Raw genomic sequence first — 24,634 nt, 5'->3', positions numbered from 1 at the left:
TATGCTGTAGTGTAGACGTAGCCTTACTTGAGATTCTCCTGTTTATGCAACCCAGGATTGCATTAGCCCTCTTTGGCCACAGCATTGCACTGGAAGCTCATGTGCAACTGATCATCTGGCATGATGCCCAAATTTTTTTGAGTCGCTTTTTCCCAGGATAGAGTCCTCCATCCTGTAAGTATGGCTTACATTCTTTTCTCTAATGTGTATGTTTACATTCAGATACATTAAAATGTACTATTTGCCTTGCACCTACTTTACCAAGTGGTCTATATTGCGCAGTACTAGTGACCTATACTCTTTGTTGTTCACCGCTGCCCCCCCCAAATTTTTCTGTCATCTGCAAACTTTATCAGTGATGATTTTATATTTTTTCCCCGATTGTTAAAAATGTTAAATAGTGTAGGACTAAGAACCAATCTCTGAGGGACCCTGCCGGAAACACACCAACTCAGTGATGATTCCCCATTTACAGTTACATTTTGAGACCTGTCAGTTAAACAGCTTTTAATCCATTTATAGTGTATTGGGTTAATTTTATATCTTTCTAGTTTTTAATCAAAATGTCATGCTGTACTAAGTTAACCACCTTACGGAAGTGTGAGTATGTTACATTAACACTACGAACTTTATCAACCAAACTCATAATCTCATGAAGAAAATAACAGGTTAGTTTGACAGGATCTATTTTCCATAAACCCATTTTGATTGGCATTAATTATATTACCTCCTTTAATACTTTATTAATCAAGTCCTGTATCAGTTGCTCCATCATCTTGCCCATGATGACTCTCAGATAGGCAGGCCCCTAATCACCCGAGTCATCCTCTTTACCCTTTTAAAATATGTGGCACAACATTAGCTTTCTTCCAGTTTTCTGAAACTTCCCTAGTTTTCCAAGTCTTATTGAAAATCAACATTATTGGTTCAGCAAGCTCCTTAGCCAGTCCTTTTGAAACTCTTTATTGCCTATTATCCAGACTTGCTGTTTTAAAACTGTCCAACTTTAGTAGCTGCTGTTGAACATTCTCCTAAGATACTAGGGAATGGAAAGAGTGTTATCTGCATTATTATCGATAATTCTACCATTTCCATCTAGTAATGGACCAATATATCGAAAAATACACAAAATATATTGTAACGACAGAAGAGGTAGTGCTGGTGTAGGCGTGGTGCTATATGTGAAAGAAAGCGTAGAGTCTAATGAAATAAAAATCTTAAAATGAACCAAACTGTACCATACTATCTATCTATGGATAGTAATTCCATGCTCGAATAATAAGAATATAGCAGTAGGGATATACGACTGACCACCTGATCAAGGATGCTGATAGTGACTGAGAAATGCTCAGGGAGAGTAGAAAGGCTATACAATTTAAAAAAAAAAATTATGAGGTATTTCAACTATCTAAATATTGACTGGGTACATGTCTCCTCAGGATGGGATGCACAGATAGTTTCTTGACACCTTAAATGACTGCTTCTTGGAGAAGCTAGTCCTGGAACCGAGAAAAGGAGAGACAATTCTTGAGTTAGTCCTCAGTGGAGCACAGCATCTGGTCAAAGAGGTGAATATAGCTGGTCACCATGGTAACATTTAATTTCAGAAAGGGAAATTACATAAAAATGATGAAGTTAGTTAAACAGAAATCAAAAGGTACAGTGCCAAAAGTGAAATCCCTGCAAGTTGCATGGGAAATTTTTTAAGACTCCATAATAGCGACTCAACTGAAATGTATACCCCCCCCCCCCAAAATACAGATGATTAAAAAAGTGCCACCATAGCTAAACAACAATTTAAAAGAAGTGGTTAGAGGCAAAAAGGCATCCTTTAAAAAGTGGACAATAATTCCTGTTGAGGAAAAAAGAATAGAGCATAAACTCTGGCAAGTGAACGCCAAAAAAAAATTTGAATTTGAAGAACAGCTAGCAGAAGACTCAAAAAGTAATAGAAAAAACACTTTAAGTATATCAAAAGTAGGAAGCCTGCTAAACAACCAGTGGGGCCACTGGACAATCAAGATGCTAAAGGAGCATTCAAGGACAATAAGACCATTGCGGAGAAACTAAATGAATTTTTTGTATTGGTCTTCACGGCTGAGAAAGTGAGGGAGATTTTTAGGTGACAAATCTGAGGAACTGTCCCAGATTGAGGTGTCATTAGCGGAGATTTGGGAACAAATTGATAAACTAAACAGTAATAAGTTACCAAGACCAGATGGTATTCACCCAAAAGTTCTGAAGAAACTCAAATGTGAAATTGCAGAAGTATTAACTGTAGTCTAGTATCAGAGGGGTAGCCGTGTTAGTCTGGATCTGCAAAAGCAGCATAGAATCCTGTGGCACCGTATAGACTAACAGACGTTTTGGAGCATGAGCTTTCATGGGTGAATACCCACTTCGTCAGATGCATGTCATGCATCTGACGAAGTGGGTATTCACCCACGAAAGCTCATGCTCCAAAACGTCTGTTAGTCTATAAGGTGCCACAGGATTCTTAACTGTAGTCTGTAACCTATCATTTAAACCAGCTTCTCAACTAGATGACTAGAAAATAGCTAATGTGATGCCAGTTTTTAAAAAAGGCTCCAGAGGTGATCCCAGTAATTATAGGCAGGTATGCCTAAATTCAGTATCAGGCAAATTGGTTGAAACTATGGTAAAGAAGAGAATTATCACCCATATAGATGAACACAATTTGTTGGGGAAGAGTCATCATTGGCAAGGCATGATTTTATTTTACAAATATCTGCTAGTATTCTTTGAGGGGGTCAACAAGCATGTGGAGAAGGGGGATCCAGTACATATAGTGTACTTACATTTTTGGAAAGCCTTTATAAGGTCCCTCACCAAAGGATCTTAAGCAAAGTAAGCTGTCACGGGATAAGAGAGGTCACCAAATGAAATTAATAGGTAGCAGGTTTAAAATAAAAGGAAGTATTTCTTCACACAACGCACAGTCAACATGTGGAACTCTTTGTCAAAGGATGTTGTGAAGGCCAAGATGGGTAAAACGGGTTAAAAAAAGAAATACATAAATTCATGGAGGATAGATCCCTCAGTGGCTATTAGACAGGATGGGCAGGGATGGTGTCCTTAGCCTCTGTTTGCCAGAAGCTGGGAATTGGTGACATGGGATAGATTACTTGATGATTACCTGTTCAGTTAGTTCCTTCTAAAGCACTTGGCATTGGCCACTGTCAGAAGAAAGTATACTGGGCTAGATGAACCTTTGGTCTGACCCAGTATGATTGTTGTTATGTTCTTAATACCATTGTTAGGATTCCATTTGTTCCTAATTAACTTTAAAAACTCCTTATTGTACTTAATCCAGCTAGCCATAGATTTCTACTTGTGTCTCTTTTCTTTCCTTACCATTTTTATATAATTCCTAGCTTCTGATTTGTATTTGTTACTGTTAATTTTCCTTCTCATCTATTTATAATTTTTAATTTTTTTTAGAACTGCCTTCACTTCCCCTCCAAACCAAATTGTTTTTAAATCAATATGGCCTTCTGATTGTGACTTTTTTGGGCAACTAGTAAAGCATTCTTAAACAATTCCCAATTATCATTCACATTTTTCTGATTAAATTCTTCCTTGCATCTAATTTGACTTGTAATTGTTTTCAACTGTGTGAAACTGACCCTTTTAAAGCACCAAATATATATATATCACTGGTTTAGGCTTTATTCTGTTTTCACATTAGAAATGTAATCAAGTTGTGATCACTCGTACCTAAATTACCATTAGTTCTTTCTCAAATCCTGGTCTGAAGAACTTTCTGCCAAATAGCAATTCTTCATTACTCTGTAGGGGGCATCTTTGGGAGCTTCTGGGTCAGACACTTAATGAACTAGCTTAAAATTAAAATGTCCATGCTTTAGGAACGAGAAAAATAAGGCTTTTAATTTCAACTTTCGAGTCTTCATTATCTGCCCTGGTCCTACTTTCATGTACTCCTTCCTTCCTTCACCAAAACAATTAATGTTACTTCTACAAAGCCAGAGGGCCATCTTCCAGAAGCAGGGACCACAGTGCACAAGAAATCCTTTTGACTATTTCTAACTTACCAGACCATTCTATATTAGGGCTGCTGCTTTTTCTGCACTTTTTTCTTCTTCAAAATTGTTTTTTTAACTCTCTTCAATATCCCATTAAAGAGAGTGTGTAAAAGACATTCTATCATCTTTCCATATGACAGTGACTTCAGTCCTCATAGCTATTCTGGTGACCTATTTGTTTACTTAGCAATGAATAAACTTGCTAGAGGAAGAACAGAACCAACTGATCTTAGCCTTTGTCTTAAATTGTTCTGTTACCACTGAGGCTCAAGACTGAGTTGACCCGTTTAATCATATATCCCTGTCATCTCAGGGAACTCTTTTTTTTTTATTCACAAACTTACAGGATATGTATCTGTGCTTTGACAGCCACTCAGCTCAGCCACTCAACTAACAACTGTACACAGTAGTTTTGCTTCAGAAGGCCGTGTTTCCAGTCCTAGGCTCTTTCCCTCACACCCCTACTTTAGCCTGTCATCGGCCGCATGTTATTCCAATCCCATCTCCAGAAGCTTGGAAATTCCAGTGATTCCGTCTTGATGACTGTTTAATTCAGGGTAGTTCTCTTTGAAGATATAAGTAAATGTTTCCCATACTCTTGTCTTTTTCCAAACCCTAGGTCTTCTGAACCCTGTTAGAATCTCTCTTTTTCCATTCAGAATGTCAACCACTTGAGAGTTCTTTTCCACATGAAACAGAAGTGGTCTTGGTGCATTGTCTAAAAAGACAATGTTATCTGGCTAGGTATTTCAAGTTCTTGTCTTGTCTTGTGTTGTAAATGTACTGTATTTCAAGTTCTTCAGCAGAGCTTTCTTCCTCTAGAAAATGGGGTTCTTGTCCTCTTATAGCCTATCTCACAGTAGTTCCCTGGGTCCACTTTTACAGATCCAAACTAACACGGCTACCCCTCTGGTACTTTCTATTTCTGTCTCTTCTGCTATGCTTAGTAATCATGAACCTCTGCATATCTCCAGTGCATACTTAACATCTTAAGGTTTGCTCCAGGTGCCAGAATCCTTTGGGTTACTAGGTAGATACTTTTTCAGTGACTTGGCCCAATATTCTCTTATTAGTCATCTTTATTATTATTTATTTGTATTGTGGTGTTGCCTAGGAGCCCCAATTAAGGAGCATGGCTCCATTGTGCTAATCACCATACAGACATGTAACAAATAGTCCCTGCTCAGGAGAGCTCCCAAGAGATGCTAGAAGAGATTTGTAGGTACAATAGCAAGTGAATAGAACTGGCTGAAAATTAGAATTTCCATTCTGTGAAAAATTTAAAAAAATAATAATTCTGAAATAGAACAAAACATGAAGCTTCAGAACTTCCAACTGAACAATCTGCTATGTGGGCAGAGGAGACAGGGACCTTATCAGCTCCAGGGAAGGTCCACTTGGTGTGCTGCTGGAGAGCCTGGGAGCCCTTGCCCAAAGGCAGCCCATCTGACAGGTTGGCAAGGAGCTAGGAGCCTGGGCAGGCAAGCTGGCCAGGAATCAGGAAGGTATCCAGTAGAACCCTGCTTGGTTTCTGTCATTGTGTCATTAAAACTACCATGTTTCTGTGGCACATTGCAATTTCAACAGCATTTTCCGGCAGAAAAGCATTCCTTCAGAAAATTTCTGACCAGCTCTTCAAATAAATCACTTAAGGAGAGATTTAAAAGGATATGATGTCATCTTTACAAATATCAATAGAGTATTTGCCATGTATTGGGGCTGGCATCAAAGAAAATACCACAGTGCTTTCCTTTTCCACTCCCTCCTTTTTCCTCACTCCACCATGGCTCTTTCTTTCTCAAAATGGTAAAAGAAATTTGGCCCAAAGGGGCAAAAACCATCCTGGTGGGTACTGTATTAAACTCTGGTTCATTCTATACGTGGTCTAGCAATTGAGACAAAGCAGATTACTCCTGCCACAAATTTTTAACCTCTCACTTTCGGAGAAGCCATATACTTCAAAATTCAGGCAGAATGTTTTGCACGTGTGTCTAAGGCTGTAGACAAGAGTGTATTGTGTTATTTTAGACATCTGTAGCCAATTAGTTCATTTTATCATCTATTTGTCATTGTGTTATGTAGTGTTACGGTCAACTCCAGATGCTATTTCATTAGGTTTGTCAAGTGATTTAAAAGGTTAATCACGATTAATCACACTGTTAAATAATAGAATACCATTTATTTAAATATTTGTGAATGTTTTCTACATTTTTAAATATATTGATTTCAATTACAACACAATACAAAGTGTACAGTGTTCACTTTATATTTATTTATTACAAATATTTGCACTGTAAAAACAAAAGAAATAGTATATTTCAATTCACCTAATACAAGTACTGTAGTGAAATCTCTTTATCGTGAAAGTTGAACTTACAAATGTAGAATTATGTACAAAAACCCTGCATTCAAAAATAAAACAACGTAAAATTTTAGAACTTGCAAGTCTACTCAGTCCTATTTCTTGTTCAGCCAGTCACTCAGACAAACAAGTTTATTTACATTTGCAGGAGATAATGCTGCCCGCTTCTTGTATGCAATGTCACCTGAAAGTGAGAGCAGACATTCTCACGGCACTGGCGTAGCTGGTGTCGCAAGATTTTTACATGCCTTCATGATTCAGCCACCATTCCAGGGGACATGTGTCCATCCTGATGATGTGTTCTGCTCGATAACGATCCAAAGCAGTGCGTACTGACACACATTCATTTTCATTAGCTGAATAAGATGCCACCAGTGGACGGTTGATTTTCTTTCTTTGGTGGTTCAGGGTCTGTAGTTTCCTCATTGGAGTGTTGCACTTTTAAGACGTCTGAAAGCATGCTCTACACCTCATCCCTCTCAGATTTTTGGAAGGCACTTCAGATTCTTAAACCGTGGGTTGAGTTCTGTAGCTATTTTTAGAAATCTTACATTGGTATATTCTTTGCATTTTGTCAGATCTTCAGTGAAAGTGTTCTTAACATGAACAACATGTGCTGGGTCATCATCCGAGGCCGCTATAACATGAAATATATAGCAGAATGCGGGTAAAACAGAGCAGAGGACATATAATTCTTTCTGTCTCTCCTCCCTCCTCTGCCCCCCCTCCCCCCAGAGTTCAGTCACAAATTTAATGAATGCATTATTTTTTTAACGAATATCATCAACATGGCAGCATATCCTCTGGAATGGTGGCCAAAGCATAAAGGGGTATACGAATGTTTAGCATATCTGGAACGTAAATACCTTGCAATGCGGGCTACAGAAGTGCCATGCCAAATGCCTGTTCTCACTTTCTGGTGACATTGTAAATAAGAGGGCAGCATTATCTCCTTGTTTCTCATAGCAATTGGCTGAAAAAGAAGTAGGACTGAGTGGACTTGTAGGCTCTGAAACGACATTATTTTGTTTTTGAGTGCAGTTGTGTAACAAAAAAATTAGATTTGTAAGTTGCACTGTCAATACAAAAAGATTGCACTACAGTACTTGTATGAGGTGAGCTGAAAAATACTATTTTTGTTTATAATTTGTAGAGTACAATTATTTATAATAAAAATAATACACACTTTGATTTCAATTACAACACAGAATTCAATATATATGAAAATGTAGAAAAGCATTCAAAATATTTAATGAATTTCAGTTGGTATTCTACTGTTTAACAGTGAGATTAAAACTGTGATTAATCGTGATTACATTTTTCAGTCAATCATGTGAGATAACTGCGATTAATCGACAGTCCTATATTTCATACATAATCAATGTATCCTAAATAGATTTAAATTGTAGGATTATAGAAGTACAAGATGGACAAATATTTAGGAATGATGAGTGTGTATTAGGTATATAAGTAAAGCATGGCTGTAATGCAAGGCCTATAGGCTGAGGTCTCTAGGATTTTAGCTTAGCCATACTAGGCTGTCGACTTTAGAACGTTTGACACAGGTAGGTGACCTAGGCATAACACTAGATTACAAGATTACTGGAAAGATTGTTACAGAAAAATAGACTGTAATAGACCCCAAAACACCTGATTGTAACATCACGGAAAGTTCTGTTCTGACCACAGGTTACCATGGATACATGTTGTACATAGATCCTACTGTGTATATGGGGAACTGAGACAACAACGTCATAAACGTGGGGTGTGGAAGTACAGATAAGGAAAAGAGGGTTGAAAATGTCATGCATATGTATAAGGTTTTAGGCATGATCAGAACGATATGAAAGAGGTTCACTGGTTGCATAAAAGAGGGAAGTCCTACAAGAAACCCAAGAAGAAACCACCCCTCTTAGATGATGTAATTGAATGGGACTTTTTTTTTATTTGATCCTAGGATCTGATGAGAAACAGTCAAATGAAAAAAAGTCCCATTCAGTTACATCATATAATGGCAGACAACTAAAAAGTGACAAGTTTTTAAAATGCTTATATACTAGAAGTCTCAATGATAAGATGGGTGAGCTAGAATGCCTCCTATTAAATGAAGATATTGATATAATAGGCATCACAGAAACTTGGCGGAATGATAATCAGTGGGGAAGAGTAATACCAGAGTACAAAATGTATCAGAAGGACAGAACAGGTCATGCTGATGGGGGAATGGCACTATATGTGAAAGAAAGCATAGAATCAAATGAAGTAAAAATCTTCAATGAATCAAACTGTACCATAGAATCTCTATGGATAGTGCTATGGATAGTAGTTTCATGCTCTAATAAGAAGAATATAGCAATAGGGATATATTACCAACCACCTAACCAGGATGGTGATAGTGATGTGAAATGATCAGGGAGATTAGAGAGGCTATTAAAATAAAAAAAAAACCTTAGTAATAATGGAGGATTTCAACTGGATACATGTCACCTCAAGACGGGTTGCAAAGATAAAGTTTCTTGACACCTTAAATGACTGCTTCGTGGAGCAGCTAGTCCTGGAACCCAGAAGAGGAGAGGCAATTCTTGATTTAGTCCAAAGTGGAGCACAGGAACTGGTCCAAGAGGTGAATATAGCTGGACCACTCGGTAATAGTGACCATAATATAATTAAATTTAACATCCCAGTGGCGGGGAAAACACCACAGCAGCCCAACACTGTAGCATTTAATTTCAGAAAGGGGGATTACACAAAAATTAGGAAGTTAGTTAAACAGAAATTTAAAGGTATAGTGCAAAAAGTAAAATCCCTGCAAGCTGCATGGAAACTTTTTATAGACATCATAATAGAGACTCAACTTAAATGTATACCTCAAATTAAAAAACATAGAAAACCAAGAAAGAGCCACCGTAGCTAAACAACGAAGTAAAAGAAGCAGTGAGAGGCAAAGAGGCATCCTTTAAACAGTGGAAGTTAAATCCTTGCAAGGAAAATAGAAAGGAGCATACACTCTGGCAAATGAAATGTAAAAAATAATTAGGAAGGCCACAAAAGAATTTGAAGAACAGCTAGCCAAAGACTCAAAGAGTAATAACAAAAAATGTTTTAAGTACATTAGAAGCAGGAAGCCTGCTAAACAACCAATGGTGCCACTAGACAATCAAAATGCTAAAGGAGCACTCAAGGACGATAAGGTCATCACATAGAAACTAAATGAACTCTTTGTATTGGTCTTCATGGTCGAGGATGTGAGGGATATTCCCAAACCTGAGCCATTCTTTTTAGGTGACAAATCTGAAAAACTGTCCGAGATTGATGTGTCAGTAGAGGAGGTTTTGGAACAAATTGATTAACTGAAAAGTAATAAGTCACCAGGACCATAATGTATTCACCCAAGAGTTCTGAAGGAACTCGGATGTGAAATTGCAGAAGTATTAACTGTATTCTGTAACCTAGCATTTAAATCAGCTTTTCTGCCAGATGACTGGAGGATAGCTAATGTGATGTCTATTTTTAAAAAGGGCCTTAGAGGTGATCCTGGCAATTACAGGCTGCTAAGCCTGACTTCAGTACTGGGCAAACTGGTTGAAAATACATGTCCCAGCAATCTACTAGAATTCTTTGAGGGGGTCAACAAGCATGTGGACAAGGGGGTTCCAGTGGATATAGTGTACTTAGATTTTCAGAAAGCCTATGGCAAGGTCCCTCATCAAAGGCTCTTTAGCAGAGTAAGCTGTCATGGGATCAGAGGGAAGGTCCTCTCATGGATTGGTAACTGGTTAAGTATAAAAGACAAAGGAAGGAATAAATGGTCAGTTTCCAGAATGGAGAGGGGTAAATAGTGGTGTCCCCCAGGGGTCTGTATTGGGACCAGTTCTATTCAGCCTATTCAGAAGTGATCTGGAAAAGTGGATAAACAGTGAAGTGGCAAAATTTGCAGATGGTACAAATCTACTCTACATAGTTTAATCCCAAGCAGACTGCGAAGAGCTACAAAAGGATCTCTCAAAACTGGGTAACTGGGCAACAAAATGGCAGATGAAATTCAATGTTTATAAATGCAGAGTAATGCACATTGGAAAACATAATCCCAACTATGCATATTAAATAATGGGGTCCAAATTAGCTGTTACCACTCAAGAAAGAGATCTTGGAGTCATTATGGACAGTTCTCTGAAAACATCCAATAAATGTGCAGCGACAGTCAAAAAAGCAAATAGAATGTTGGGAATCATTAAGAAAGGAATAGATAAGACAGAAAATATCATATTGCCTGTATATAAATCCATGGTATACCCACACATTGAATATTGTGTGAAAGATATAGATATAGATAAAGATATATTGGAATTGGAACAGGTTCAGAAAAGGCAACTAAAATTATTAGGGGTATGGAACAGCTGCCATATGAGGAGAAATTAATAAGACTGGGACTTTTAATCTTGGAAAAGAGATGACTAATGGGTGATAGGATAGAAGTCTATAAAATCATGACTCTTGTGGAGAAAGTAAATAAGGAAGTGTTATTTACTCCTCATAACACAAGAACTAGAGGTCACCAAATGAAATTAATAGGCAGCAGGTTTAAAACAAAAGGAAGTATTTTTTCACTCAACGCACAGTCAACCTGTGGAACTCCTTGCTAGAGGATGTTGTGAAAGCCAAGACTATAACAGGGTTCAAAAAAGAACTAGATAAGTTCATGGCGGATAGGTCTATCGGGGCTATTAGCCAGAATGGACAGAGATGGCGTCCTTAACCTCTGTTTGCCAGAAGCAGGGAATGGGCGACAGTGGATGAATCACTTGATGATTGCCTGTTCTGTTCATTCCCTCTGGGACACCTGGCATTGGCTACTGTCTGAAGGCAGAATACTGGCCTAGATGGATCTTTTGGCCTTTCTTATGTTCTTCTGATCATTTGCTGAGAGATACGTGAGACCTTAGAACATTTTTGGGGATGTGAGTATGACTTCAGTATTATCATTGCATGGGTTTTTGTAGGATTTATATATGCAGCGATAATTGTAACTTTACTTTTTGCTTTAATAAAACTCGTAGTACAGATAAGACTTTATATTTGTGATTGTGTCACTACCATTGTTCTCTGTATGTTCCTGGAGTCTCCAAATTTGAGAAAAACATCATTTTGTCAAGTTTGAACTAGCAACAGGAGCTGAACCTATTGCAGTTTGAATACAAAATCACTAAATTAAGTTTAAATATAAAAGACTACAAATGGTATGTGATTGAGTGTCATAAAGCAAAAAGTACGGAGTTAAGGTTGCTTGTACAGCCATAATTTTGGTACATCTTGATATTTTTAATGTTTAACCATGCAAACTTAACACTGCATTAATCTAGCTGAGCAGAAATAGCTCAGACAAAAAATGGTAGCAAAGGTTAAATGAAAGGAGGCAAGGGAAGGCAATAGTTATGATAGAAATGAAATTAAATAAATTAAAGTAGTTCATTATAAGCTGGAGAAAAAGACTGAGTGAAAGTTTAAAAAGAGGAAGAAATGTTAAGGAAATTATCAACTTTTAACCTCCATATTCCAAAATTCTAGATTTTCCTAATCTATACAGGTTTTTTCTTTCTAGTTTTTCACTTAGATTTTCAACAGCAAACTATAACCCTGAGGATGGGATTTTAGCCATTGACTTTAACGAAGCCCAGATTTTACCCATTATGTCTGTCCTGTGCTTTTTGCATTAGCTGCCTTCAAATTGACAGATTTACCTGACATTGTGTTTTAAATCCCTTGGTTGGTGTAGGCCCTGAATACATTCTTACCCATCCCAATCCCCGTCAGTGTTTTACTTTTTCCTTTAGTGTTGTGACCCCTCCAACATATTTAATTTTAATTATTATGAGTGGTTTTATTTATAAGTAGTTTACTTATTACCATATATACTCGTTCATAAGCTGAATATTTTTGGTAAAAAAGTGATGCATCAAAGAGCGGGGAACAGCTTATAAATGGGTCTACACCAAAATTTGATGATTTTAAACTCTATGGAATCATTGAATTAAATATCTGATACACTGTCGTTTTGTTTACCTGAAGCGTCTGCAGGAATGGGGCCCCTCTGCTCCCTGTGACCGCCGTTTGCCATTCCCAGCCAATGGGAGCTACAGAAAGTGCATGGAGCCCCTCAGCTCTTTGTGGCCATGGTTCGCCATTCTCAGCCAATGGGAGTGGTGAACCGCGGCCGCAGAGAGCTGATGGGCTCCATACCTGCTGACGCTCCAAGTGAACAAATGTCCCAACCCTCCAGCGACTTACTCTGACACCCAGGGGCCAAAGTTTGCCAACGCCTAAAATATAGGGTCAGCTTATGAAAGGGTCATACAGTTTTTGCTGTTTTTAACCTAACTCTTTTGAGGGGGTTGGCTTATAAATGAACGGGCTAATGAACGAGTATATACTGTACATTTTATTTTTAGACGTTTATATTTTGTTTAGAAATGCAAAGTGTATAGCCCAGTGAACTTTGAAAGTCAAGTTGTGATACGTAGAGTATATATTTGGTATCCATTTTACTATGATAGTCATGCAATCACATTCAGATTTCTCCTTACCCATCCAACCAATACAGTTAAACTTTTAACGGAGAAGATTTGGAGAAGGACCAATAAAGAAATCATTCTGTTGTCCCTTTGTGTCGGTGTGGATCCTATTATAGATGTGCATGTGTACAAGGACCAGATTCTTTTAGCTAGCAGTGTGTATTTGGGGTGGTGCATGTGTCTTATAATGCCTTTTGCTCCCACATTAAAGCATAAAGGGTGTGACAGCTATGACCCTCCCTCAGTTTCCTTTTACTGCCATTGGCAGAGTAATGGAACCTATCGGTATCCTTTCAACTCACACTAGAGTTGTCAGCAACCTTCACCTAAATTTCTGGAAAACTTTAGAACAACCTTCTTACAGTATCTTTCAATCTATTCAAAATTCTTTAACCACTCCCCACCCACAGGAAGGCACTTTTGTACAAGGACCCCAAAATCCTGGAATCAAAACCCAAAGGCTTTAAGCCTTTCTCATCCTGGGATGGACTAATTCTGCTTTAAGATGGGCACAGCAGATGCCTTTTTAATCTGGGCAAATCCCATATCTGAAGTAGGTGCTCAGTTTGCCTTTCGTTCTGCACCAGAACCTGAAAATCATGGAATGCAAGACTCAGACTCCATCTCTTAGAACAATCTGAGAGTGGTATTGAAACCAATAGATCTGGCCTCGAAAACCACCATACCAGTCAAACCTGCATCCTCAGTGGTCCATCCAGCAGGCAATTGCACTCCAAGACTTCAGCAGAGAAATTGGCACTGACCATGACACCAGAACCATTGAGGCTGTCCACCTTGAAGGTGGTGCCAGAAATGTCAAAGCAAGCCATTGAAAGACGCTGCCCAGAACACTGGGGAGGAGCTCTGGGAAGATCTCAGTGTACTCTCACATAGAGACAGAGAAAGAGAGAGAGTAAACCGTCATGGGATAAATCTTCCAAAACTTGTATGGCTCCTAAGACAAGTGAAAAGAAGTACACTGTGGTGCAGCAGACTTCGTCACCCCACTACCAGTTCCCACAACCAGGGGAACAACTGTGGATACTGGAACTGTCACTGGCACTGAGATATCCACCAATACCAATAAAAACCCAAGCACCAATGGTGCCGTACTGTTGGCAGTGCCTATGGAGAAGATATACTCACCATTGTGGTCAGGGTACACATCCTCTGCATTGAGTAGGAAGCAGTGTCCCATATGATCCCTGAGCATTAGTGCTGGAAAACCAGAAGAGCTTCTTTGGAGCTTAGCCACTGCAACTTTGGCACTGGTCCAGTTAACAACTTATCAGTCACCTGTGATTCATATGGGATGCCTTCTGGGATTACCTGCTGTCTTCCTTCCAAAGCCTCAAGGAGCTGCTTACCTACATCTCAAGAGAAAAGATCCTCCTCTGTATTAGCCTCACTGGCAAAACTGCAGATGTTGGTGTCTGAGGAGGAGCGGGACACAGAGATGCAAATCTATCAGTGCCTGATGTTACCCACCCACAGACCTTTGCTCCTCATTGCCCAAGAAGGTGATCACGTCAGCACCGATACTAATGTAGGATGATTTCAAGGTGTTTCCAGAGCTCCTCATACTAAATGCAGACACACTGGAAATCAAGACTTCAATCCTATCCAAAAAAATCTCAAAGTATTCACATCTCATCAGCATGCAGATCCTGCCAGCATCCATAAATGAGGGATTGCTAGGCCCAGCCTGAACTCTGTGACACATCCTAGCCACTGTATGATTAAAGGATAAACATACTGAGAACAATATTAAAGGCACAAATTCAAACTATCCCAAAGGAGAGATCGGAAGAAATAGTAAAAGGCCAATATGGCTTTATTAGTAGCTCTTTAATTACCTGAAAATCAAAAAGGAAGATGTGGAAGCATGGGCCAATCGCTAACGATTTCGTCCCTACACACTCGTATAGAGACACAAGCAAAATGGCTAAGACATAAAATGAGTTACACCTTGCTACGTTATATAGAAATCTGTCTCCCCCTCCAGTTGTGTTTTTTCCTCCATTGGAACTGTGTGCACTGCTGGTGGATCCAGACTCTTTCTTTCTTTGGGAGAATCTGAGCCACTACAACAGCCACTGTCTCCTCTTTTGAAATCTGTTAATCCACGCAGGAGATCTAGAGCCTCGTGATGCCATTCTCATGAGCAGATTCTCAGACGGGAAGTGAAATCCCTCTTATAGATGCTTCTCACTTTGGCTGGAGGGAGCACACATGGCCAGCCATATGACTCAGGGCATTTGGACACCTTAAGAAGCCGTCTGCACATCAGCCTTCTGGAGTTCCAGGTAGTTTGAGAAACTTGCAAAGTTTTTCTACAATTCACATGGTCCAACCATGTTTTCAGACAATATGACAACCATCCTTTACATCAACAACCCATAGATGTGAGATCAGTTCCCCTCTGCATAGAAGCACTCAGTCTATGGAGTTGATGTATCAAGAATTAAATCACATTTTTGGCACCTTACCTTCCAGCGCCACAGAACGTGCTGGTGAATGCCCTCTGTAGGCATTTGGCCATCTAATCATGAGTGGGAATTGCGTGAGTCAGTAATAAACATTTTTGCTCAGTGGGGGATTCCCACCTGGGATCTGTTCATCTCTCAAACGAACAAGAAATACAACACACATTGCTCCTGAGGTGTTCAAGTGCTATATTCTCAAGGTGATGTCCTCCATTTTCTCTAACCAAATTATCTGAACTATGCCTTTCCTCCTTTACCACTCCTTCCTGGAGTCATGAAGAAAATTTGTCAAGATAGGGCACATGTCATCCTCATTGCCCCCTGTTGGACCAGACAGTTTTGGTTACCAAACCTTCTACAGCTGTCATCCCATCCTCTGATCAGAATGTAATAGTTTTCAAATCTCTTGACCCAGGCAAAAGGCAGGATCAAGCATTCCAGTCCTGAGAATTTCATCTCACAGCTTGTTTTTTGGATGAGCATCAACACTAATACTTTCCTGCTCAGAAGCTGTACAAACCATCCTTAATAACAGTAGAAAGAAACTCCACTCAAAGTCCTATTCAGCCAAGTGGAAATGTTTCTCCATCTGGGAATATCAGTCTTTGGTTATTCCTTCCATTTTGGACTAGTTTCTCTCAAAAAGGCTGACCTTTCCCTTACTTCGGTACAAGTCCACTGGAAGCAATCAGTGTGTGTGTCATGACCCACACGTCTCAAACCTGGGTCCACAGGATTTATAGGAACAGCTACACTCCAACCCTCCACCTAGCAGCCTGCTGATGCTCACTTACTTGGGACTTATGAAGCCTAGGCCCAGTTTGAGCTCTGCCCCTGTGGTCTTATTGGTGGAGTGCTAGAGCAGCTGATTGGCCTGCAGGCCCTACTTAAGCCAGCAGCAGGAACAGGAAGTTATCTGGACAACTGGGCTCTGCCCTGTTCTGGACCGTGTACTTTGTACTTCCTGCTCCCCTGGCTTGATTTTCCTGGCATCCTAACCCAGCATAACTCCTGGCATCTGATTTGTGTTTCTGATCTCCAGTTTGTCTCCTGCCTTGGTCCACTTGGTATCCTGACCTGGCCTGACTTTGGTTCCTGACTTGTGGTTCTGGCCTCCAGTTGTCTCCTGCTTCTGACCTCCTAGTATCCTGGCCTAGCTGACTCCTGTCTTGTGACTGTGGACTCTGACTGCCTGTGACCCAGCCATAACAGATTGTTCAGATCACAGTTACCCTGAGGGACTGAGCCTGGTGTGAGAAGGATGGACCCAGAAACACCACTGCAGCCCCTAGAAGCATTGGACTTGCCTGAATGGACCTTCCACCTCCAGGCAGATAATTAAAGCTGCGTGTCTGTCACTGAGGTCACAGATTCTGTGACCTCTATGATTTGTTCAGCGGCTGGTGCTGGCTCAGGGACTGCCCTAGCCAGGCAGCCCCTGGGCCAGCACCAGCAGTTTGGATGTGTGGGAGGAGGCTCAGGGCTGGGGCAGGGGGTTGGGGTGTATGGCGACACTTACCTGGGAGAGGGTGGCTCCCTGGCTCCCACTGGCATGTCCCTGTAGCTTCTAGTGGGAGGGGCAGCCAGGGGGGCTTTGTGCGCTGCCCATGTCCGCGTGCGCTGCTCCTGCAGTTCCCATTGGCTGCGGTTCCCAGCCAATGGGAGCTGAATAGTCAGCGCTTGTGGCATGAGCAGCACATGGAACCCCCCTGGCCGCCCCTCCTCCTAGGAGCTGCAGGGACATGCCGGGTAGGGAGCCTGTCAGCCCCACCAACTCTCCCTCTCCCAGACCAGCAGGGATCCTGGGCCGCATGCTGCTACCCGGCCCCTCTCTCTCCCTCCCAGCACCAGCGGGGGTCTCAGGCCACGTGCTGCCACCTGCCTTCCCTTCCACCCCCAGCACCAGCAGAGGTCCCGGGCCACCACCCTGCAGCACCCTCAGCCCTCCTCCAAAAGCACCCATGATCCCTCGGCTCAGGTTTTAGTTAGGGGCATATAGTAAAATTCAGGCCGTGAATTTTTGTTTACTTCCCATGAAGTATCCGTGACTTTTACTAAAAATACCTGTGACTAAAATGTAGCCTTACGGATAATCAAGCACTACAGGCCCAAGTTGCACACTGACCTTGGACAACCGGCAGCTGCAAGTGAGGCAGGTCAGCACTCAGAATACTGTGCGGTGAATGCAGCATGCAGTGCCTTGCCCTAAACAGGGGGCTCCACTACCCTTGCTCCAGTGGCTTGATGGGAACCATCAGCAGTTCCAGCACTTCATGAACCAGAGCCACCTTCTGTTTCTGATGCATACCCAAATCTGTACCTCTGACCAGGTCATACATACCTGCTGATGAGATGTTTTAGACTGGCCATCCCTCTTTCTGGAAGGCTATAGCCCTGTGCTGTCGGACTGGGATGCTTTTCTCCAATCAGTGTCAGCCATCTTCGATGACCTGCACCTAGTGCAGGTCACCCTGAGGGGACTCCAGTGGGGGCAAGACCCAGTGACCTACTGTGCAGCGCACTTAATCATAGACCTAAAGGTCAGAAGGGGCCATTATGATCATCTAGTCTGACCTGCACAACGCAGGCCACAGAATCCCACCCACTCCTGTATCAACCCCCTAACCTATGATTGAGCTATTGAAGTCTTCAGATTGTGGTTTAAAGACTTCAAGGTGCAGAGAATCCTCCAGCAAGTGACCCGTGCCCCATGCTGCAGAGGAAGGCAAAACCCGCCCCAGGGCCTCTGCCAATTTGCCCTGGAGGAAGATTCCTTCCTGACCCCAAATATGGTGATCAGCTAAATCCTGAGCATGTGGGTCTGGTGGAGGGAACTGGCCTGCACCTTGAGAGAAGAGAATATCCCCATATCATAATCCTCACTGATATGCATCCTGAGCCCCATCCATGGGCTTCTCATTTGCAGCTGTGTATTCAGCTTCACATCCTATGGGATCCCTGACAGATTCCCCTTCAACAGACCCTCATTGATTCAGGAGCAGCAGACAATTTCATGGCTGAAGCTGCAGCTCAGGCCCTCTAGATTCCCCTGCTATGCAAGGCCATACCCGACCAATTGAAATTGTTGACAGCTCTCCACTATCTTCAGATTGAGTTTTGGAAGAGACTGTCCCCCTGGATGGCAGAGAAATAATACAATTTGGTGGGATTTATTCGCTGCATTTTTCCCCCCTGATCCTTGGCATGACATTTCATGACCCCCTCATTCACTGATAAGAACAGAAAGTTATCTTCCCATTGGAATTCTGCTGACAGCATGGCTATGCAGACATTGCACCAACGCCCAAGAAGGCTCAAATAGGTGTAGTTGTCCACATTGAAACACCCACTGCAGGAACTATGGAACTTCCCCCCAAGTACCGTGAATACACTGACGTCTTTTGAGAAGAAGAATGCAGAAAACTTCCCCCTACATGAGGCAGACAGCGACTGCCCGGCAGAATTTCAGCCAGGGGCAAAGCTGCTGTTTGGGCGGATATATGCGGTGTCATTGCCTAAACTGGCAGCATTGTGAGATTCTCCAAGAGAACCTGGCCTGGGGATTCATCTGCAAGTCAACTTCACCAGCCAGTGCCCTGGTCCTTTTTGTAAAAAAGAATGACAGCTTCCACCTCTGTGTTGATTACCAAGCCATAAATCAGATAATTTGGAGCTGTTACCTGCTACTCCTGATAGCCAATTTGTTGGACTGCGTGGGGGCTTCCTGCAAATTCACAAAACTGGATTTCTGGGGAGTTTACAGTCTCATCCGTATCAGAGATGGGGACTGCCTTTTGGATCTGCTACGGCCACTTTGAATATTTAGTTATGCTATTTGAACTGACTAATGCCCTAGTAACATTCCAGCACTTCATTAACAATATGCTATGAGACCTACTGGAACAGTTTGTGGTAGTGTACTTAGATGATATATTTAATCTTCTCAGATGATCTGGACAAACACACAACTCATGTCCCCATTGTCCTGGAGAGACTACAGCAGATGGTCTCTATGCTAAATGAGAGACATGCGCATTTGATCAGACCTCAACTGAGTTTGGGGGTTTTATCTGGTCCCTGGAAGGAATCAAGATGGATTTGTGTAAGGTCCAGGCTGTCCACAACTAGTCAGGCCCCTGTAATGTTCATGACCAATAAGGTGTTTTAGGCTTTGTGGACTTCTACTGGAGGTTCATTTCAAATTTTTCAAAATAAACTTCACTGCTCTACTCCAAAAAAATGCCAAGTTCTGTTGGTCGCCAGAAGCCCAGCACACATTTGCGCAATTGAAGCTTGCCTTCATCACTACTCCAGTATTGGCCCACTCCAACATGGCACAAGCTTTCATTGTGAAAGCTGATACCTGTAAAACAGCAATCCGGTAACTCCTCTTCCAAAGGCATAAACTCAAGCAAACCCTGAATCCCATCAACTACTACTCAAGGAAGTTTACATCTGCCGAGTGAAACTGAGATCTTGGACAAGATGCTCCAAGCAGTTGAGGCTGCTTTCAGAATGTGGCAGCACTGCTTAGAAGGGGCCCATCATCTAGTCCAAGTGCTTACAGACCACAAGAACCTGTAGCACCTGTGCAGGGCCAAGGCCCTGCACCAACAACAGTTCCAGTGGGCCAGTGAACATGCATATCCCACAGTTCTTATCCCTGTTCAATTTTACGTTGACCTACTGCCCTGGAACCCCTAAGTAGGTGCTGGATATTGTCACCTGTGGTCATACCATCCAGTTTCTTTCCCTTTCCATCACAACCCCCTTCCCCAGCCATCTTCAGGGACCTTTCTCGTGAGAGCCTTTTACAAACAGAAATGGCCTCGTTGCTCTGTCTAGATGACACAGGAGAGGTGCCTTAGGATACTGGGAACGAGGCTTCTACTTGTGGTATTTACTCATTCGAGAGAAGAAAGGTGGCCTTCATCTTGTTCTAGAACTGAAGAGTCTCAACAAATATATTTGTTGCCTCAGATTCAGGATGGTAACACATGCTTCTGTCATTCTGTCGCACCAAGATCAAGACTGGTTCATGGCTTTTAACTTGCAGGACATGAATTTGCATATTGCCCATGGGAAGTACCTCAAATTAACATTAGGATTCAATCATTACCAATACAAGGTGCTATCCTTCATACTCTCCACTGCTCCAAGAGTATTCACTGAGTGCCTGACAATGGTAGTGACACATCTAAGGAAACATCTGCCTGTACCTGGACAACTGGCTGATCAAGGACAAGCTCCATGACATGACCAAGATATCCCTAGCTTGAATCCTCACCCTGTTGTCTCAGGCCTAATGGTAAACTACAAAAAGTCATCTCTCACTCCATCCCAGATGATAGGCTTCATAGGAGACCCTACTTGACTCTGTCAGCACGCTCATATCTGCCAGAGGACAGATTCTGTTCCCTTTGATAAGTCATACATGAAATAAAGTCAAGACTACCTATGATGGTTCATGCTTGCATGGGATTACTAGGTCATATGTTGTGTGCATACGTGATGCTGCTTGCCAGACTTTGCATGAGGCCATTACTACACTATCAAAGAACAGTGTACTCCCCAGCCAAAAACAATGTGAACAGATAGGCCACTGTAGCACTCCAAATCCTGTGCAAACTCACCTGATGACCTGAATGTGAGAAAATGGTATGTTTCTCAACTCCTTCCTGTGCAACCAAGAAATTGCATGTGATGGCTGAGGGCCATCAGATTGGCCTGTATAGCATGCCTGTCAGTTCGATGGAATTCTGTAGAGCAAATCCTGATGGGACGGTACATCTGTGATGCGCAATATCAACAAACAAGGAGGCACTTGATAGATCCCACTTTACCTGGAAGCCATCAAGTTCTGGGAATGGTGTCACCAACACAGAGTAAACTCTCTGAGCCCACACTGTCCCTGCACTTTTCAGGGGTCAGCAATTACCTTGAAGACTTCTTAAGCAGAGATGTGATAACCAACCATCAGTAGTCACTAGAAATTCATCCTAGACAGGATATTCTAGCAGTGGTGAAGGACTCTGACCAAAGACCAGTTTGCCACCGCAGAGAATGTCAAATGCAACACCTTCTACTATAAAGGCAGTGTGAGCCTAGGATCTTTACCAGATGTCTTTCTACTCTGCTGGTGTCAAGCTCTCCTTTGCACCTTATTGCTAACCCTCTTGATTACCATACTAATATCAAAGGTCAGATGGGACAAGACCACTACTATCATGATCTCCTCATACTGGCCAGGACAGTTTTAGCTGCCAGACCTACTCCATATGTCCAGTCGATCTCCCACTCATTTTTCCTGTTTGTGTGAACACACTATCCCTGAACATCCAGACTTGCAGTCATTACACCTGACTGCTTGGATGCTGGCCAGATGAGCACTACTGACAGCGAATGCTCCAGGCAGTTGTTATGCACATCAGGAAAGTTTCCACTAGCAATATCTGCTCTGCAAATGCAAGAGGTTTCCATATGAGCAGCCCAAAACAACCTGAATTGGTTGAAGCCCGGATTCCAAAGATCCTAGACTACATGCTGCTCTTGAAACAATCAGGACTTGCATTAAGCTCTCTGAGTCCACTTAGCAATATCAGCATATCATACACCAGTTCAGTTACATTCAGTTTTCTTACATTCTGCAGTGTCAAGATTCATCAAGGACATTCTTCATGCCTACCCTTCATTTAGAGACCAGACTGCTTCTTGGGACCTCAGTGTGGTTCTCCTGGTGACTCCCTTCAAGCCTCTATCTGTCAAAACATTCTACTTTGTTGCTGTCATGTTGGCACAAACTCAGTGAGATCCAAGTCCTTATGGCTGGACCACCTACTTTTTGGGGACAATATAGTAATGAGACAACACCCTAAATTAATTCCCAAGGTAATCTCAAAATACCAACTGAATCAGTCAGTTACCGTACTGGTCGTCTTTCCAAAACCTCTCTCTTCTGCAGGAGAAAAGAAACTTCACACTTTGGATGTCTCCAGAACTTCTACTTTACTAGCTAGACAAGACTAAATCCTTTTGGCTGTCACTGTCTCTTTGTGGCTGTTTTGGGTGTAGAGTAGGACCTGGTGATCTCTTCACAGAAACTTTCCAAATGAATTAGTGCATTTCCATCTGTTACTAGATGCCCTCCTTCTTCCCACCAAACATTCAGACACAACTCCACTGTAGTACAGGAGACCTCATAATTGACCTGCTTCAGAAATGCACCAGTCTCAGAGATTTGCAAGGCAACCACCTGGAGTAACCCATTGACCTTTCTTAAATAGTATGCATTTGACATGGCAGCCAGGGCAGATACGAAGTTCAGAAGAGTGATACTGCAATCTATCTGTTTCGTTAGCTGAAACTCCTCAATCTCACTATCTCAGGAGAATATTGCTAACTGGTCACCTACAGTGCAGTCTGTAATGACACTTACTCAAAGCATAACAAACTATTACTTACCCTATGGTAAATGGCTCTTCAAGATGTTGTAGTCAATGTGGCTGCTACAACCCATCCTCCATCCCCATTTCAAGAGTTCTTGGTGAACACAGGCTTTGAAATGCAAGGGAATTGAGGGGGGGGGGGTTGCCGTCATCCCATCCTGGGCACCTTCATGTGGGAATATGTGCAGTTCTGATAAACACTGCTAGCTAAAAGAATTGGGGTTGGTATTCGTAGGGCTCATGCACACATACCGTGGGATCTGCACTGATTACAACATCTTGAAAAACCACAGTTCCTGTAGGATAAGTAACTGTTCTTTCATTGACCTCATCCACCAAACACACGGATGCCCTCTCTGACATATATCTTTCTGATTATCATCATTTTGGATCTTTGTATTACTAGTGTATCATGGATCTGCTATTTATTAATATTAACTTGATCTTGAACTACATATGTTCAGATTTATGACCCACATATCAAACCATTATTACTAATGGCTTATCAGTCTGTTTGGAATGGCAAGTATAATCTTAGAGTATATCTGTGGAAGAAACAAAGAATGAAAATTCTATTTTATCTAATAAATATCTATTTTTAAGCCCCCTGATTCCTATGTATGACCATAAGCCCACTTTTTTATTTTGACTCATCTTTTTAAAAAAAAATCTTGTTTAACTTTTACAAATGAATTTTGCAAAAAGTTAACTCCTCAATATTTCATACTGTTAATGGAACCAAGATATCAGAAATATTACAACATAGGTCATATATTAAAAAGTTGTGCCATGTGTATAAAAATTCAGTAACAGAATTACATAAAATCCTTAAATTCGTAATTATTATGATTATTTTATTACAGGGGATGGAGTGCTAGATCTCTCTACAAAGAAAAGCTCAAGACTGGAAGAGTCAACATATGATCCATTATCATCTGAAAATTCATTGTCTGGGTAAGCATCATTTAAATATTTTTCATATATGTAAAAGGAAACACTGAAAAAAATCTCTTCTCTGTGAAGGCAGATTTTTTTTTCTAACATACTTATACAGTATATATTGACACACAAATTGTTTATATTTTGCTTTCCTCAAGAGTTTCACTCATAAGTGTGTGTCTATGTATATATCATTTGTTTCATTGTCTTTTTCTTTTCTTTCTGTTAAAGAAAAGTTATCAGAACAATCACCAAACTTTAGTTCATGTTACTAAAAATGAACTGAAAACTTAATTGCATAATACAAAAGAGTAGGACAGTAGAAGAAAACGTAAATTTATTCTTCAAGGTTTTATTTAGGAAACTTCCATTTTGCACAAAAGACATAACATCCAGATTATATTTTAAAAAATCCTTCAGTTAACATGAACAAGTTAAACAGCTATTATCTTCAATATTTCTTAATGAGAGAGTTCCTAATTGTTATACTTACATCATGGTTTTGCCTGTGGTGTGTGATGGCAAACTGCTAAATATGTCCATTCAGCATTAAAAACTAAAAATGTTGTTTCATGTGCTGAAAGCTACCATTACATTAACATAAACAAAAATAGTGAAGTACATTGTTCTGTTGGATTTTGTTATAATTTTGGCATCCTCCCATCCACTAGCCATAGCAGGACCCTTTTTGTCACCTGTACATCTTACAAAATAATTTATTCCAAATAATATAGTTAGCTTTATTTGTTGAATTGTGTAAAATTGTGTT

The 24,634-nt window shown here is 41.1% G+C and overlaps 1 protein-coding gene across 12 annotated transcripts in view; it reads left to right on the top strand.

The window, feature by feature from the left end:
* LCORL (ligand dependent nuclear receptor corepressor like) overlaps positions 1-24,634 on the top strand; it is a 182,967-nt gene that overhangs the window by 115,608 nt on the left and 42,725 nt on the right. For 10 of the 12 annotated variants that reach the window (XM_030565402.1, XM_030565399.1, XM_030565395.1 and 7 more), the window contains one exon: positions 23,790-23,880. The exons of 1 other annotated variant lie outside the window; for it this stretch is intronic. In XM_030565402.1, the coding sequence (XP_030421262.1) occupies positions 23,790-23,880 (91 nt within the window). Of the gene's footprint in view, positions 1-23,789; positions 23,881-24,634 lie in introns of those variants that run through there. One more of the 12 variants, XM_030565403.1, reaches the window with a different exon arrangement.

This window comes from Gopherus evgoodei, chromosome 5 (assembly GCF_007399415.2).
Source record: "Gopherus evgoodei ecotype Sinaloan lineage chromosome 5, rGopEvg1_v1.p, whole genome shotgun sequence".
Lineage (NCBI taxonomy): Eukaryota > Metazoa > Chordata > Testudines > Testudinidae > Gopherus > Gopherus evgoodei.
This window is presented reverse-complemented; position numbering and strand designations above follow the sequence as displayed.